General features: G+C 30.4%; 1 protein-coding gene and 1 non-coding gene across 2 annotated transcripts in view; both read left to right on the top strand.

The window, feature by feature from the left end:
* Nucleotides 1–14,364, top strand: part of SENP6 (SUMO specific peptidase 6) — a 96,166-nt gene that overhangs the window by 42,167 nt on the left and 39,635 nt on the right. The window contains 3 exon segments of the mRNA XM_025042883.1: nucleotides 1,935–1,955; nucleotides 11,477–11,547; nucleotides 11,991–12,133. Coding sequence (XP_024898651.1) covers nucleotides 1,935–1,955; nucleotides 11,477–11,547; nucleotides 11,991–12,133 — 235 coding nt within the window.
* Nucleotides 7,758–7,863, top strand: LOC112474658. The gene has a single exon (XR_003044515.1). It is a non-coding gene; the product is annotated as a U6 spliceosomal RNA (small nuclear RNA).

Raw genomic sequence — 14,364 nt, 5'->3', positions numbered from 1 at the left:
TTTAATTGGACGTCACCCCTAACATTTACTGGTTTATGTTTTATTTAAATTTTCACTTTTTTTTGTTTTTGTTTTTTATTAAGGATAGGTGAAAAGGTTTGTAGGGCTCATAGGGAAAAATGAATGTCTGCAAAAGCATACATAAACAGTAAATGGGAAAATGGGCTCTTGGAATAAGCAAAATTTAATTATTAATGAAAAGCACTACTTTGAAAGAATTTTTGAAGTCCTAAGTCAGGTCATGGTTACCAGAATCAATCAATTTGTCTTCTTTCCTTTCTTCTTCTTCTTCTTCTTCTTCTTTTTTTTTTTTTTTAATATTTAGAAAGCACTAGTATACCACTAGTTCAAGAATGAAATAGTCCAACAAGAATGTAAGTTGACATTTTTACAAAGCCCTACATTACTAATTATGGCTTCCCTCCCTATTTTTTAAAAGCTTTTTAAAAAAATATGTAAGCAACTCTAGGGCAGGACTTGATAATAAATACATATTGAAGAATCTTGTAAAAGCGTCACGAATTATAAATTAGGTATCATGTCATAATGTATTTTTCAAGGGTAAGAGAAATGAGCATGGGTGTCTGCAGATGGACTTGGCGAAGCCTTTCTTCTCTCTCTCTCTCTCTCTCTCTCTCTCTCTCTCTCTCTCTCTCGCGTGGGTGCGCACATGTGTGTTTTGTTTTTTGTTTTCTTCCTAACTCCCTTGGTTTATTGGAAAGAACCAAACCTGTTTCTACTTCTTTCTTTTACTCTATACAGGTGAGTTCAACAAACGAAACAAAAATAAGAGAGTTCTAAACTCTTCTCACTTCTTGGGCACAAGAGTATAGAGTTGGAAATGGCTAGTTAGGTGTTAATACCTAACTTTTGGTTTTCATTTTACTTTCCCTGCTAGAAATAAATAAATAAATATTTCCTGTTAGAAATAAAGAAATAAATGTTTAAGCTTTCGTGCTTATAATTTGTTTCACTTACTTTAATGGGCATAAGTAATATTTCCTTATTTTTCTGTCATTTATTCAACATGAACTTATTTTTTACAGATTATCTCATTTTTTAAATAGCAAAAGTGAAATGTGAAATATGGTATCATGTAGGTTTATAATTCCTTTCAAAATATGTGTTTCTTTTTGTGTCATTTAGGTAAAACCAAGTTGCCATATTTCTTTTTTTTAATTTGCTAGGATTAAATTGCTATTTTACTTGTGTGCTCCACATGATAAGGATACAAAAGTTAATATGGAGTCTCAGGGATTTTGTACACTATGGTTTTCTTAAGAGTTCTGAATATTTAGTTCCTTTTATAATAAAGAGGAATATTTCTAGGATGTAAATCTTGAAGGTGTTTGTAATTTTACTCTTAAGTAGTTGATGTTTTTACATTTTCCATGAACTATGGAGAAGGGTGGACCTTTTATATATTGGACTTTTGATTGGAAACCATGATTTAAAAACCCAGGCCTTTCCTTGTGTCCCAAACCAAATGCTGTATTTAAGGCTTTTGTGCAAAAATTTCCTTACTCACAAGCAAATAATCACATTTAATAACAGGATTAGAACCACTAAAAATTTTTAACTTTCAAGACATTGTATTGTTTCTTGAAGACTGTTTACATAACTACTCTAACTTACATCCTCAAATGTTGCATGGTTAGCTAAAGTTCTTTCAAGAATTTTTCATATACTTGTTTATCCTTCTTTTCTTCCTTAAATATGTTTAGATATAAAGTATTTTCTGTTGACAAAAATTGAAAAACAACATATATCTGACAAATTTTAAAACATAGTATATAACATATATATGTAATGTGTTTAAAAACAAGTTAATCGCATTAGAGTTTTGCCTTATTGACTGCAGTTACTAAAACTACAATGATATATCAAAAATGAGGTCGCGCCTCTTACATTTTTTTTCTTTTTTATGTTTTAAGCAGTCTGGACCAAAAGGAAAGGTAAGCTTAATATTGATGAAATTAGAGCATGGCTATAACAGTAAAATATTTATTTATATGCTTTAAAAAATATCCATTAAAACAGTAATTATTTTAATAAAAGGAAACATGTTAATAGCACAAATATTTGACTTAATGTGGGTAGTGTTTCACCATAATTAATATACATTTTTCCATGAGTAGTTATATGTTTATACTGATGTGCGACTGCTTTCCTATTAAAAATGAACTATTTTCAAGGCCTTAGTAGTAAATTTGATTTCAGTTCCATCATTAAAATATTTCTTGTTGTATTTTAGTAATAATACCTTTGTTTTTACATTTTGGTAGAGTGTGAGGGAAATGGAATTAGAATACTTTAAGCCTTGAGTTAAAACTATTAACATCAAATGTATTCCTATTCTGACCCAAAAATTTGTAATAGAATTTCATGATCCCTGTTTGTTCCCTTTGTAACAACACTGGAAGCAATTGTCCTTTAGCAGAAATGTCGAATAATGTAAATAACATGGAAACAAGTTTTTAAGAACACATTTCTTTGTATAGTGTAATGGTTGTAATTGTTCTAAAGCAGATGTCCATATCTTCTCTCCTTAGTGTATGTATGTAGAATATTTCGTGCATGTGCATATCTTTTTTCTTGCTTTCCTGAGTATCTCAAAAGCATTTTATGAACCCTTCCCCCGCAAAACAGGTTAACAGCCCTTGTATTAAACAAATACTTTCAGGTAATTGGTGAGGGTCAAAAGAAGGGACATTTTATAATTTTAATTACATAATTTTAACTCTAATTTTGTTTAAAGGTATAGAGGAGGCAAAGCGGAGAACTTGCGATGTTTTATAATATGCATATATTCCATGAATGCCAAGTTTTCGAAATATAGATTTAAAGATGATCCTGTCAACAAAAGATTTAGGCATATTTTATAATTCTGAAATATTTAACAAATATTACTTGTTTTAAATGAATGGGTTGTGCAGATACCTTACTACCTGTCTTCTGAGAAAGAAAAATTATTTTCCATTGTGTCTGTTTTTCTTTTTGAGTATGTCATTTTTGTCAGATATAAAATGTCATATTATATTTAAAAATTTTTAACTCATAAGTGACTATATTAAAATATAAGTGACTATATTTTAATAAGATATTTTAAATGAAATTGCTAAAGAATATGCATTAAATAAGTCTTCATACAATCATGTATTGAAACAGACTTTTTTATATAAATTCTTTTCTATATGTTGTACCATAAAATAGATAAAATATAGGTACTATCTATATTATCAGAATAACAAAGATTTAAGGTTATTTTCTTATTTACAATAGCTTCGGAGGGTTTATACTGAATTTTTTCTCGCTGTTTTGGCTTCTTTTGCATGTTTCTGTAGAGGAAATTTATTCATCGCTACATTCAGCAAGTGTTGCAATGACTCTATGTGCCAGGCACTCTTCTAGGTGCAGACAGAAATCCCTGCCCTCTTGGAGCTTACATTCTTGTTGCAATAGTACTGAAATAGGAGTCAGAGATGTAAAATTAAGCAACCAACCTTACCAGTAGACACATAACAGCATTATCAGTAGACACATAACTTACTCTAAAATGGAGATAATATGTTTGTCCAAGTTTAAAGGAGACTTATGAGGAACAAATGAGATAATTATTTAAAACTGACTTTTACACTGTCAAAGTTGAAATTTCTGTAATAGTAATAGTTACTGAAATTCAGTCTTTTGTACTAAGATTAATGACAGGGACTAAATATGGAGCAGCAGCTATTTCTAAAATACCTTGTAGTGTATACACCTGAGTGATTTATTCAGCAGCTTAGTTACTGTTAGGTTGAATTTAGCCCATTAATCCTTTAGATCTTTACCTAAAGTTATTTTTTGTTTAGTTTTGTCAGAGATAAACTGAGAAGAAATTTTGCATCAGTAGATTTTACTTTGTAAATTTTTTTCACATAATCGTTTTCCGTCCTTGTGAACACTAGCCACATTTTTCTGATCTTCAAAGGAGTAATAGAAGTTCCTTAACACAAGGGACTATAAATTTCTGAATTAAATGATTTATTTATAAGAGAATGGCTTATTTAATAAACAAAAGTTAGGTAGTTGTGGAAGACTAATCTTTTCCAGCCTTTTTCTACTTGTATTATGTACTAGGCACAGTGAGGTGTGTTTTAAGTTTCAAACCAAGCTGGAATAAATAATGAATAACAATATTAAGATCCAGAGCTTACAGTCTTAAAAAATTTGCTGTCAGTTTCTTTGTTGTGGGTTACTTTGACAAGTTGAATGACACAAATTCCCTTCTGTCTCATGGATAGATAGATTGTGGATACAGTGTATGTGGTAGCACTAGCAGTCTAGACTATTTAATCTGGTATTAGAACCATTTTTTTCCCCTTCTCTAGATAAAGGATTTGTTGACCTCACATAGTGATTTTTAAATTAAATTTTTAAAATATTTTTTATTATCTGTGTTGTAGAGAATTTTCAAATAGAGGTACAAGTTGAAAAATACAATAAAAGAATACACATGAAATACTAGTAATGGTTACTTAAAGAGTGTGTTTGAAAAGACAAGTAATATAGATTTTATAATTTTTTTTTAATGCTCTCAAAATAGAAAATTACATTATTAGGCTTTTGATGCATTTCTTTCTAATCATTATTCTCCTAATAACTTTCTCATATTCCTAACACATTTGAAGTTACAATAAAAATAGAGCTGTGTATTCTGAATTCTAATAAAAATAGAGCTCTATATTCTGTGTATTCTATTTTCCCTTAACAGTATGTCCTAGCATTTTTCTCTGTCATTAAGTTGGCTTCTAAAAATAATTTTTTAATAATTGCATGATATCTCGTCCTGCATATACATAATTTATTTACCCATTAGCCCATTTCTGATTATTTTTCACTGTCGTATATGACACATTGATGAACAATTTTGTATATAAATTTCTAAATGTACCTCTTAAACCTCTGAGAAAGGATTTTTGGTCTAGGCTTCAAATATTTTTAATGCTCTTGATAAGTACTGCTAAATTGTTTTGCAGATAGGTGATACCAATATATAATACCATTGTAAATTATTGTCCCAAGGTATGTGAAAATAAAATTATATTCAGATGACATTGTCTTCCTTAGGATTAATAACAGTCATCTGAAACCTTAGAAATAGTAAGAGTTGAGCATGATGGTAGTATTAGACCACAAGACTAATAATATTAATAATTTTCTTTTATTTACTTATGATCAATCGGAGTATATATTAGAAAGAACAAAATTTCATTCACAATAGCAACTAAAATTAAATGTCCAGTAATAAAATTAATGATGTGTAACTTTTTTTATTAATGTACTTAAACAACCTAATCTGAGGCATATATTATATTCTTGATTGCTTATTTGATATTAACCTTAAAAAAGGTAAATAAATATAAATTATAATTAACTTTCATAAATAATATGTTACTAATATATTGTGTTATATAACACATGTAGATCCTTAAATTTAATGCAGTTTTAGTCAAAATCTCAGTGACTTTAAAATAAATTTGACCAATTTATTCTAAAGTTTATTTAGAAAAATATTTGAGAAGAGCAACAGTTATTTAAAAGAAGAATAAGTGGAGAAAGAGAAGAATGATTTGTCTTGCCACGTAATAAAACACACTGTGAAGAAAATAGTGATCGAATGTGAAAACACTAGAAATAGACTAGAAAGTAAGATAATAAAAAGACTAGAGAGTCCAGGTATATTCAAATTCTATCCAACCTGTACAATCGATATAAACATGTTTATAATGCCTTTCAAATGCCTGAGTTATGATATTTGTACATTGGCTGACAAATTAATATTTTGAATTACTGCTTGGTGGCTAGTGGTTCATTTTCGACATTACATTTTTGTACAGCAATGTTTGTACAATTATTTGACCTGAGATATACACTTCTAATTACATTCAGTGTTTTCAAAATACACATTTATTCATTCTAACTATTTATCAGTGTGTGCTATGTTCTAGGCATAAGGCTACAGTGATGAACAAAACAGACAAAATCTCTGTACTCCTTGTAGTTTACATTTATTGGGCAAAGACTAATAATGAACAAGTAAAACCTAAAAACAAATTCTGTGTAAAGAAGTGTAATTGATGATGTGATAGAAAGTGACAGTGTGGATTGCAAGATCAGAGAAACTCCTTACTATGAAGCTAACATTTAACCAAGGACTGAATGAAGAGTCAATCGTGCCATGATCATAGAGATGGCTTTTCCAGATAAGGAAGAGGTGATGCTAAGATATTAATGTAGGCATGAATTCGACATGTTCAAAGAGTAGAAAGAAGGGCCACTACATCTGGAACTTGAAGAGCAAAGGGGGACAATGTTTTGAGGTGGGTTTGGTTAGGTCAACTAGGATCCAGATCATAAAAGGGTTTGTAAGATGATCTGTAGAGATTGAATTTTATATTGATAGACTCACTAGAAGCCTTCAGGGCATTTTAGGTAGAGAAGTGTTATTACCTGATAAATCTTTGAGTTTTTTTTTTTTTTAAGTGATTTTTTTTGTATATGATTTATAATTTGGTACAGTTAAACTAAGTCAATGACATTCAGTTAAGGCTAAGCATGTCCTACCATCCAAATAGAGATGTTTTGTAAAGGAAAATAAATAGTCCATGACCAAGTATTCAAAACTATCCCACCAAAATGGAGTAGTTGAGGAGGTGGAAAGGCAGCAGTAAAAGAAGTCTTAAGGCCTTTTTTGGGGAGGTAATTTAGGAGGGTGAGGGTGGGAAAGTAAATGGATTTTAAAGATCTCACCTTATTGGGATGCAGTAAAACATCTTGCTTGAGGAAATAGTTGGAATCTTGATAACATATTAATGAACAGAAATATGAAGTGAGAATAAGAGTCCAGTAAGGGAGGGTAGATGTTCATTTGTTAAGTTAACTTTGGAGGGCGGGAGGAGAGAGAATGAACAGCAGTTGTACAAACCAGTAAAAATAGTGGAAAAGCAGGAACAATAAAATAATAAACATACGAATATAAAGATAACAACCCATGAAGTAAGATGAAAAGAAAACATAAAGTCTGTTAGCTGTTGAATAATCGTGATCAGGTTGAATAAATTTAATAAAAGACAAACTACATTAAATCCAGCTACACTAAGTTTTCTACAAGAATCAGACATAAAATAACAATTTGTAAGTAAAGGGGTGTTTACAGTCACAAGAGATGCAAAGAAAGCAAGAGTAGAATTTTACAACAAATGAGATGGAATTAAGAATTAGAATCACTAATAAAATTTAAGATAAAGGAGCACATTTTATAATGGGCACAGTCTATAAATAACAGTATCGCAACTAAATGTTATATAACAATATACTCCCCTAAAATAAAATATGCAAGAAGTTCTTGGTTAGAGTACAACTGTGGGAGAGTTTAATACATGTATTTGAAAATTAGACTGATTTATAAGTTTAATAAGAGCTTGGAATAATGGATTTTAACTGTAAAACGAATACATTGATTTATTTTATAGAAATTTATGTCTTTTGAGATCAGAGCAATAGATTAATAAAAAGATCTGTCATTAAAACCAAGTCCCCCCCCACAAGAAAAAAAGCACCAGTGCCCTGATCCTGTTTTCTAATTCTACTCTATAATAAAAGGAACATGGAGAAATGGCTGATTCTAGGAATAGGATAAGGGAAAACAAAAAATGAGTGTGGAGCATCTTACAGTGTCAGAAAACCAAGCAAGTACTCAAAAAACAAAAGGACATTTGCTTCAACAGCATATATACAAAAATTGGAAAAATACAGAGATTTTCATAGCCCCTGTACAAGGGTGACATTCAGCTTAAGATTAGCAAAGCATTCAATAGTTTTCTAAATGTTATGTATATTTTTCCCAGAATACACAAAAACAAAAGAATGAGGTCACATCAAAGATATACAGGAGCCAACTGAAAGCTCCCAAGGGCCAAAACTGAAACGATGGGATTATAGCCTAAAGTATAAAATATACCCATGAGTGATACGGATATAAATGATTGAATAAATTTACTTATTGAATTAGCCTAAGAATTTACAAGCTGCAATAACATGAATTGGGGGAAATGGACAGCTGTTTATTACAGAATTCCAAATAATACGTGTAGATACTCCCTTCTTCAGGAATTGGAGCTTAACTTTCCTCACTCCTTTTGTGGGCTGGACTGACTGACTTGCTTCCAAATAGACTGTAGGAAGGGAAAAATAGTAACTTAAGGTTGGAGAAACCTGACACTCAACTTTAGCCAAACAATCCAGGTTAGCGTTGATATCATGTACCCCTTGATATGTGATAAGGGCACTTTTACCTCTGTAATTCTCTTACCCCAAACCCACAACCTCAGTGTAATTATGAGAAAAACATCAGAGACCTAAATTGAGGCTCAGTCTACAAAATACCTGATCAGTTCTTTTCCAAAGCGGTCAAGGTCATGAAAAACAACATAAAACTGAGAAACAAAGACGAAAATAAGGAAGTAGGATGACTAAATGCAGTGAGTCCTGGGTTGGATTCTGGAACAAAAAAAAATATTAGTGGAATAGCTAGTGAAATTTGATTAAAGTCTGGAGTTTAGTTTATTGTAGTATACCAATGTTGATTTCTTTTTTGACATGTGTGATGGTAATGAAGGTGTTAACATTAGGAGGAACTGAGTAAGATATAAGGAAGTTCTGAATTCTTCAGCTTTTCTGCAAATCTAAAATTATTCCAAAATAAGTTTATTTTAAACATTTTCAGGGCAGAGGCATTTCTAACCTTTAATGAGCAGAGCATTCTGATGTTATTTAAACAATACTACAAAGAAGAAATAAAAACTCTCCCACTTCATTTTATACAGCCTGTAAATGTTGAGTCCATGAAGTGAGGTTTTCTTTAAAACTATTACAACAAAACATAAACCCCCTCAGAAGCCCAAAAAACCTCCCAGCTTGTATATAATAAATAGATGATAGCGAAGCTTCTCGGCCTCTGCTTGGTTTGAGGTGGGAAAGAAATATCCATTGAGAAATTAAATCCTAGGCTTGAGCTTTATACCAGTTTGGAGTTTGAAATTTTAGTATCTGTAGAGTAATGAAACACAGAAACCAAGAAATTAACATAAAATTTGATTTTTGATCACCTAGCAAAAATTTTTTTAAAGCTAAATTTTAAAAAAACGATAGTTTATCACTAGAAAGTCTTTTTAATTCTTTTATCAAGCTAATACTTTTATCCTGAAATTCTTATATTTTTGTGTTAAACTTAAGATATGCTTTTATTTACTTAATTTATTCATTATAATAAATTTTTTAAAGCGGAACTTAAATTGCCCTGTTTGTATAGAGAAACATGTAGCAAATATCAGATTTGGAGTTGCCATAAGTCTGGCAGATATACATAATAGTTTATTAATTTTACAATACAATGCATGGTAAGGTCATGGGTGTTATTATATTCAGTGGGTTGATTGTTCCTCATTAGCAATACAGGGCTCGGTGCACTGGGTCAAATTGCAAAGAACACAGTGTGTTAATGTAGCATTTTCTTCAATCCTTGCACATCTATGACTTGTCTCAGATGATTTATATCAGTTACTACTGAATAAGTCTGTGATTATAGGATTCCCCAGAATACCTGTATTTCCAGGTTTTCGGCCACTCTAACTTCAACTAATTGTTTTCCTTGTTGATAACCCTTAGTATTTAAGAATATCTACTCTTTGAGTTGTCCATTGTTTTAAAAAATATATAATATGCAATTTTTGGAGTTTGCCATAATAATACTATCATACTTTGCTTCAGAATTATTGTCTCTGTTGCATTTTATAGTTGGTATCTTTATTTTCCCAAAGTAGAGTTATAAAATTTAGAAATTAAAGAATCAATTATGTGATTTAAAGATAAGACCATGTATTCCATACACTTTAGTGTGAAAGTATATGGAATATAAAAAGTATATTTTAAGCTAAATATAGTGTAGTTAGGAGCTGATAACCTTTTTTATAGCACTAGGACTACTATCTCTAAGGCATATTCTCATCTTCACAGCTCGTATCCTCACGAATATTAAAATTTTGGCAGGGTGGAAATTGCCCAGTTGTATCATGCTGCTTAATAATGATGAAAACACCATTACTTACCAATATTAATACAGTTTGCCAGGCTTCAGATTATGGCATTGCTCTTTAATAGTTGTGTGACCATGGGCAAATTAATTAACCTCATTGTGCCTCAGTTTCCTCATCTATAAAGTGCTAATAATATTATATGCTTTATAATGTTATTGTGAAGATTAAAGTAATTAATAGATACAAAGCATTTAGAACAGTACCTGGCACATGATGCTCGCTATTTGCTAACTGCTATTACAAATACACTACTATCATTACTCTTATTACACTTGTGCTGTTTTTATATTTTGTTTTCAATGTAGGTGCTTTGACTTTTACAATAGGATATTAAACTTTACAGGAAAATTCCTTTAGGGTTTTTGTTAAATGGGTTAATCAGTGATAGGCATTGATCACTAGTGTGAATGGATTTACAAATAATAGAATAACCTCTTATTTTTAATCTCTGGTTAAATAAAATGGGAATATTTTTAGAAGCATTTCTTTAGGGTGGGAAATTAGCTATTGTAGTTCCCTGGTCTATTGCATTTTCACATCTCTTTTAATGCTTTTTCCCCACATTTAGCTGTAGTATTTTTGCTTTTCCCAAAAGTTAGTGTATATTTGGACGTACATGGTATTTTAGGATCCTTATTTACTAAGGATTATGTTCAAAATCCTGAAAATCAATTGTATATGTAGTCCAATAATGTAATTAAATATATTGAAAAAGGATAATTATATTCCCATAATGTTCTAAATACTTGTTCTGTGATTGCTGACTTTGTATATAACATCTTTTATACTGAATTTGGAATTGTCCTGAAGGCCAGTATCTTATTCACGATATATTCATTTATTTATCAATTTGTTTTTAAACAACTAAAAACATTTACAATAGAATTGGGCAAATTGAGCATTATTAAGCTGAGATTTTTTTAATGCAAAAAATAGGTGACAATGAAGTGTTACAAGTTTTTTTAATGTGTTTTTTATAAACTGATTATGAAGGCAGTTCCAAAATAAAAATTCTAAAGTTTTGTGCATTTGGAGAGTAATATATAACTTTCCAAAGTGAGTACTTTGAAAGGATAGTAATTTGGCTTCATTTATTAAATATTTATTTGAAAGTCTGCCCTCTATGGACTTTGATAGATTGACAGTCTAAACAAAATATAGTCACTGACCTTATATATTTGTGTAATATGCCTTTATTATTTTATAGTTATCAGTTTTTATGTGACAAAGAAGCTGTACTTTGCTTTTACTAAAGGTATTTTAAGTATTTCCTCATTTTTTTCATTTTGAAAAATATTTTTTTTCTGTTAGAATAAAACTATATAAATTTCCTTTTCTAGGAAAGAGTATCCACCTCATGTCCAAAAATTTGAAAATAACCCTGTAAGGTTAAGTCGGCCCCAAACTGTTGGTAAGTGTGCAGTTTTATTATACTGTAAAGGATTTCAAGTAGTTGTATGAAAAGTAGAAATAGAGATGTGATACTGGCTTTAGAATACATAGAAAACCATTTTTATAACATTTGAGAACTTATTTAATTGTAAATGAAATCACGGAATTGTTTCATATTTAGGTGATTACAGTTTGAAATCTTTTTGGTTATATTAATATATTTGAATTTTTGTTAAATTCAAAATTTAAATATCAGCTCTTGATGGGTTATAGCTTCAAAATTGTTGAACTGTTATCATGTTTCATGTGATTGTCTTGACTTAAAGTTCTAGTTATTGTACATGTTGAAACATTTTCACTAAAGCATAATTTGATAATATAAATTAGTTTTTTTCATAGCAAAGACCATGAGGAATTTATAAAATTTAATTTCAGTACTTTCAGTTTTTTTCTTTCTTTTAGATCGTGTAATGAAGAAAACAGAAGAGCCTGAATCACACTCAGAGTCCGAAATTAAAAGGAAAGTATCACAGAAACGTCACAGTACATATCAGTCTTCTACTTCTCTGTCTCCTGCCTCAAAAAAATGTTTAACTGATTTAGAGGTAGGTAGAGAAATTATTCTTTGTTGTTAATCAGATGGTATTTTTATTAATATTATTTTTAGTACTTATTGAATTCTAGGTGACCTTTTTTCATAGGACTAGACAAGACGCAGAAAAGTGATTTTGGCAAATTTTTCTGCCTTCATTAGATCATTTTTTAACTACCCAAAATCTAGAATATATCTTTTTCTGTAAAGAATCTATCATTGCCTCCTTGCAACATGCTCCCTGTAATTGCTCTCAACCAGAAGTTTTTCAAAATATTTTTAATTTACAGAAAAGTTGAAAAAATAATAGGCTATTCATATATCCTTTTATCACCTTCCTCAGTTTTCCACATTTGCTTTATTGTTCTCCCTCCCTCTGCTGTCCTTCTACCTTCACCCTCTTTATATATGTATGTATGTTTTGCTCTGTACCATTTGTGTATAAATAACAGGATGCTAATTTACAACTTAATATTTTAGTGTGTGTTTCCTTTAAAGAAACAACAAAAAAGGTCATTCTTCAATATGACCAGAGTATAACTATCAAAATTTAAAAATTAGCATGGATCCAAAATTCCCATATAATCCACAAACTTCATTCAGATTTTACCTAATGTCCTTTATTACAGGATCCTATTTAAAATCATATGTTACATTTAATTGCCATGATTTTTAGTCGTCTTTAGTCTTTCCTAACTTTGATATTTGTGAGGAGTATAGGCTACTTACTTTGTACCTCAAGTTGGGTTTGCCTGATGTTTCTTCATGATTTATACATCTTTCATAAATCCTCAGAAGTGATGCTGTAATCTTACTATTATATCGAGTGGGAGGCATACAATGCTGATTTTCACATTACTGATATTAATTTTTATCTTGGTTAAGAGAAAAATTATAGCATCTGCTGTAAGTTTAATTAATAGGTATTTCTACATTTTTTCATAAGACTTCTGTGAGGTAGAACTTTTCCTTATTTCACATTTAGTTACATATTCCTTTATATCAGTGTAGACACATAAATTCTTATTTTCCTCATAAAGGTTATAACTCTGCAACTATCATTTATTTTGATGCTCAAATTGTTTAAGACTTGACCCATGGAAATATCTCCAGTTTGGCTCCTGGTTGTTTTTTTGACATATTTCTTTCATTCTTTGAGTACTTCTTTGCTTTTTAGTATAATAACCAGATGATCTAGACTTTTTTGCATTTTCTCTGTCTCAGCTCTAGAGGCATGTGTTTCTCCAAGGAGCCATTCGTTGTTCCTGTAAGCAGAGGGACTATGTTTGGGAACTAGTTATGCCCATTGCTACTTGGTGTCATGTTTATAGGCCTTGTCAGTGTACAGAGCTAGGAAATATATGTGTATGTATGTGTTAATATTTAAGACATTAAAATCCACGAGTTCACACTGATAATTCTAATTCTAGTTCAGCACCACAGTGTTTATCTTAACCTTTTTCACTTTGCATGTTTGTAACTCCCTTCTCCGATAGTAAGAAATCCGACACTCCCCACTGTATTTACTTATTTCTTCAGTTACCTTTTATATGACCAGTCCCCTGGCGTGCCATCCTAAGTTTGGCATAGACCATATTGACATTCCTGTACTGCTTGGCTTACTGTTTGACCCAGGTAAAGGAGGAGAAAAGAGGAAAGCTTCTTATCAAACACACCATCTTTCTTCCACTGGGCGTGCCAACTGAAAACCTCAGAATTTATTTTTAATATCTAAAATAAATCTTCCTTGTTTTACTCTCATGGCAATTATTCTTTTAGTGGAGATAAAGAATAGATTGTAGCAACCCTTTATGTAATTTTTAATTCTTAAACTACGTTAGTGGTTTTCTTTCCATGTGTAGTCTGAAATTTCACACTGTGTACAGCATCTTTGATATTAAAAAGATTATACATCTTTAGGATATTTACTAAAAATGACATTGTCTCCGTGCTGTCTCATCAAAGACAGGTTCATTCTTATTAAGTATAGTTGGTTATTTATGTGTTGAGACTGGCAGATGGTATATGATATGTAATTTGGGTTTATTTTATTTTGTAAAAATTTAATCTTTGTTTTCGAGAAGTAATTGTACTTAACATAAAATTATTATGAAAATTTACTACTTTACTAAGAACAGATTCTAGTTTTTAAATCGCTAGGTTGATAAAATTCTTAATTTCTAGATTTTATGAAAAATTTAATATTGTTTTTGGTTCAGTAGATCTGCATGTTAATCCTAATTA

Source organism: Pteropus alecto, unplaced genomic scaffold, assembly GCF_000325575.1.
Source record: "Pteropus alecto unplaced genomic scaffold, ASM32557v1 scaffold7, whole genome shotgun sequence".
Taxonomy (NCBI): Eukaryota; Metazoa; Chordata; class Mammalia; order Chiroptera; family Pteropodidae; genus Pteropus; species Pteropus alecto.
The sequence above is the reverse complement of the archived record's forward strand: the minus strand, read 5'-3'. Positions and strand labels throughout refer to the sequence as shown.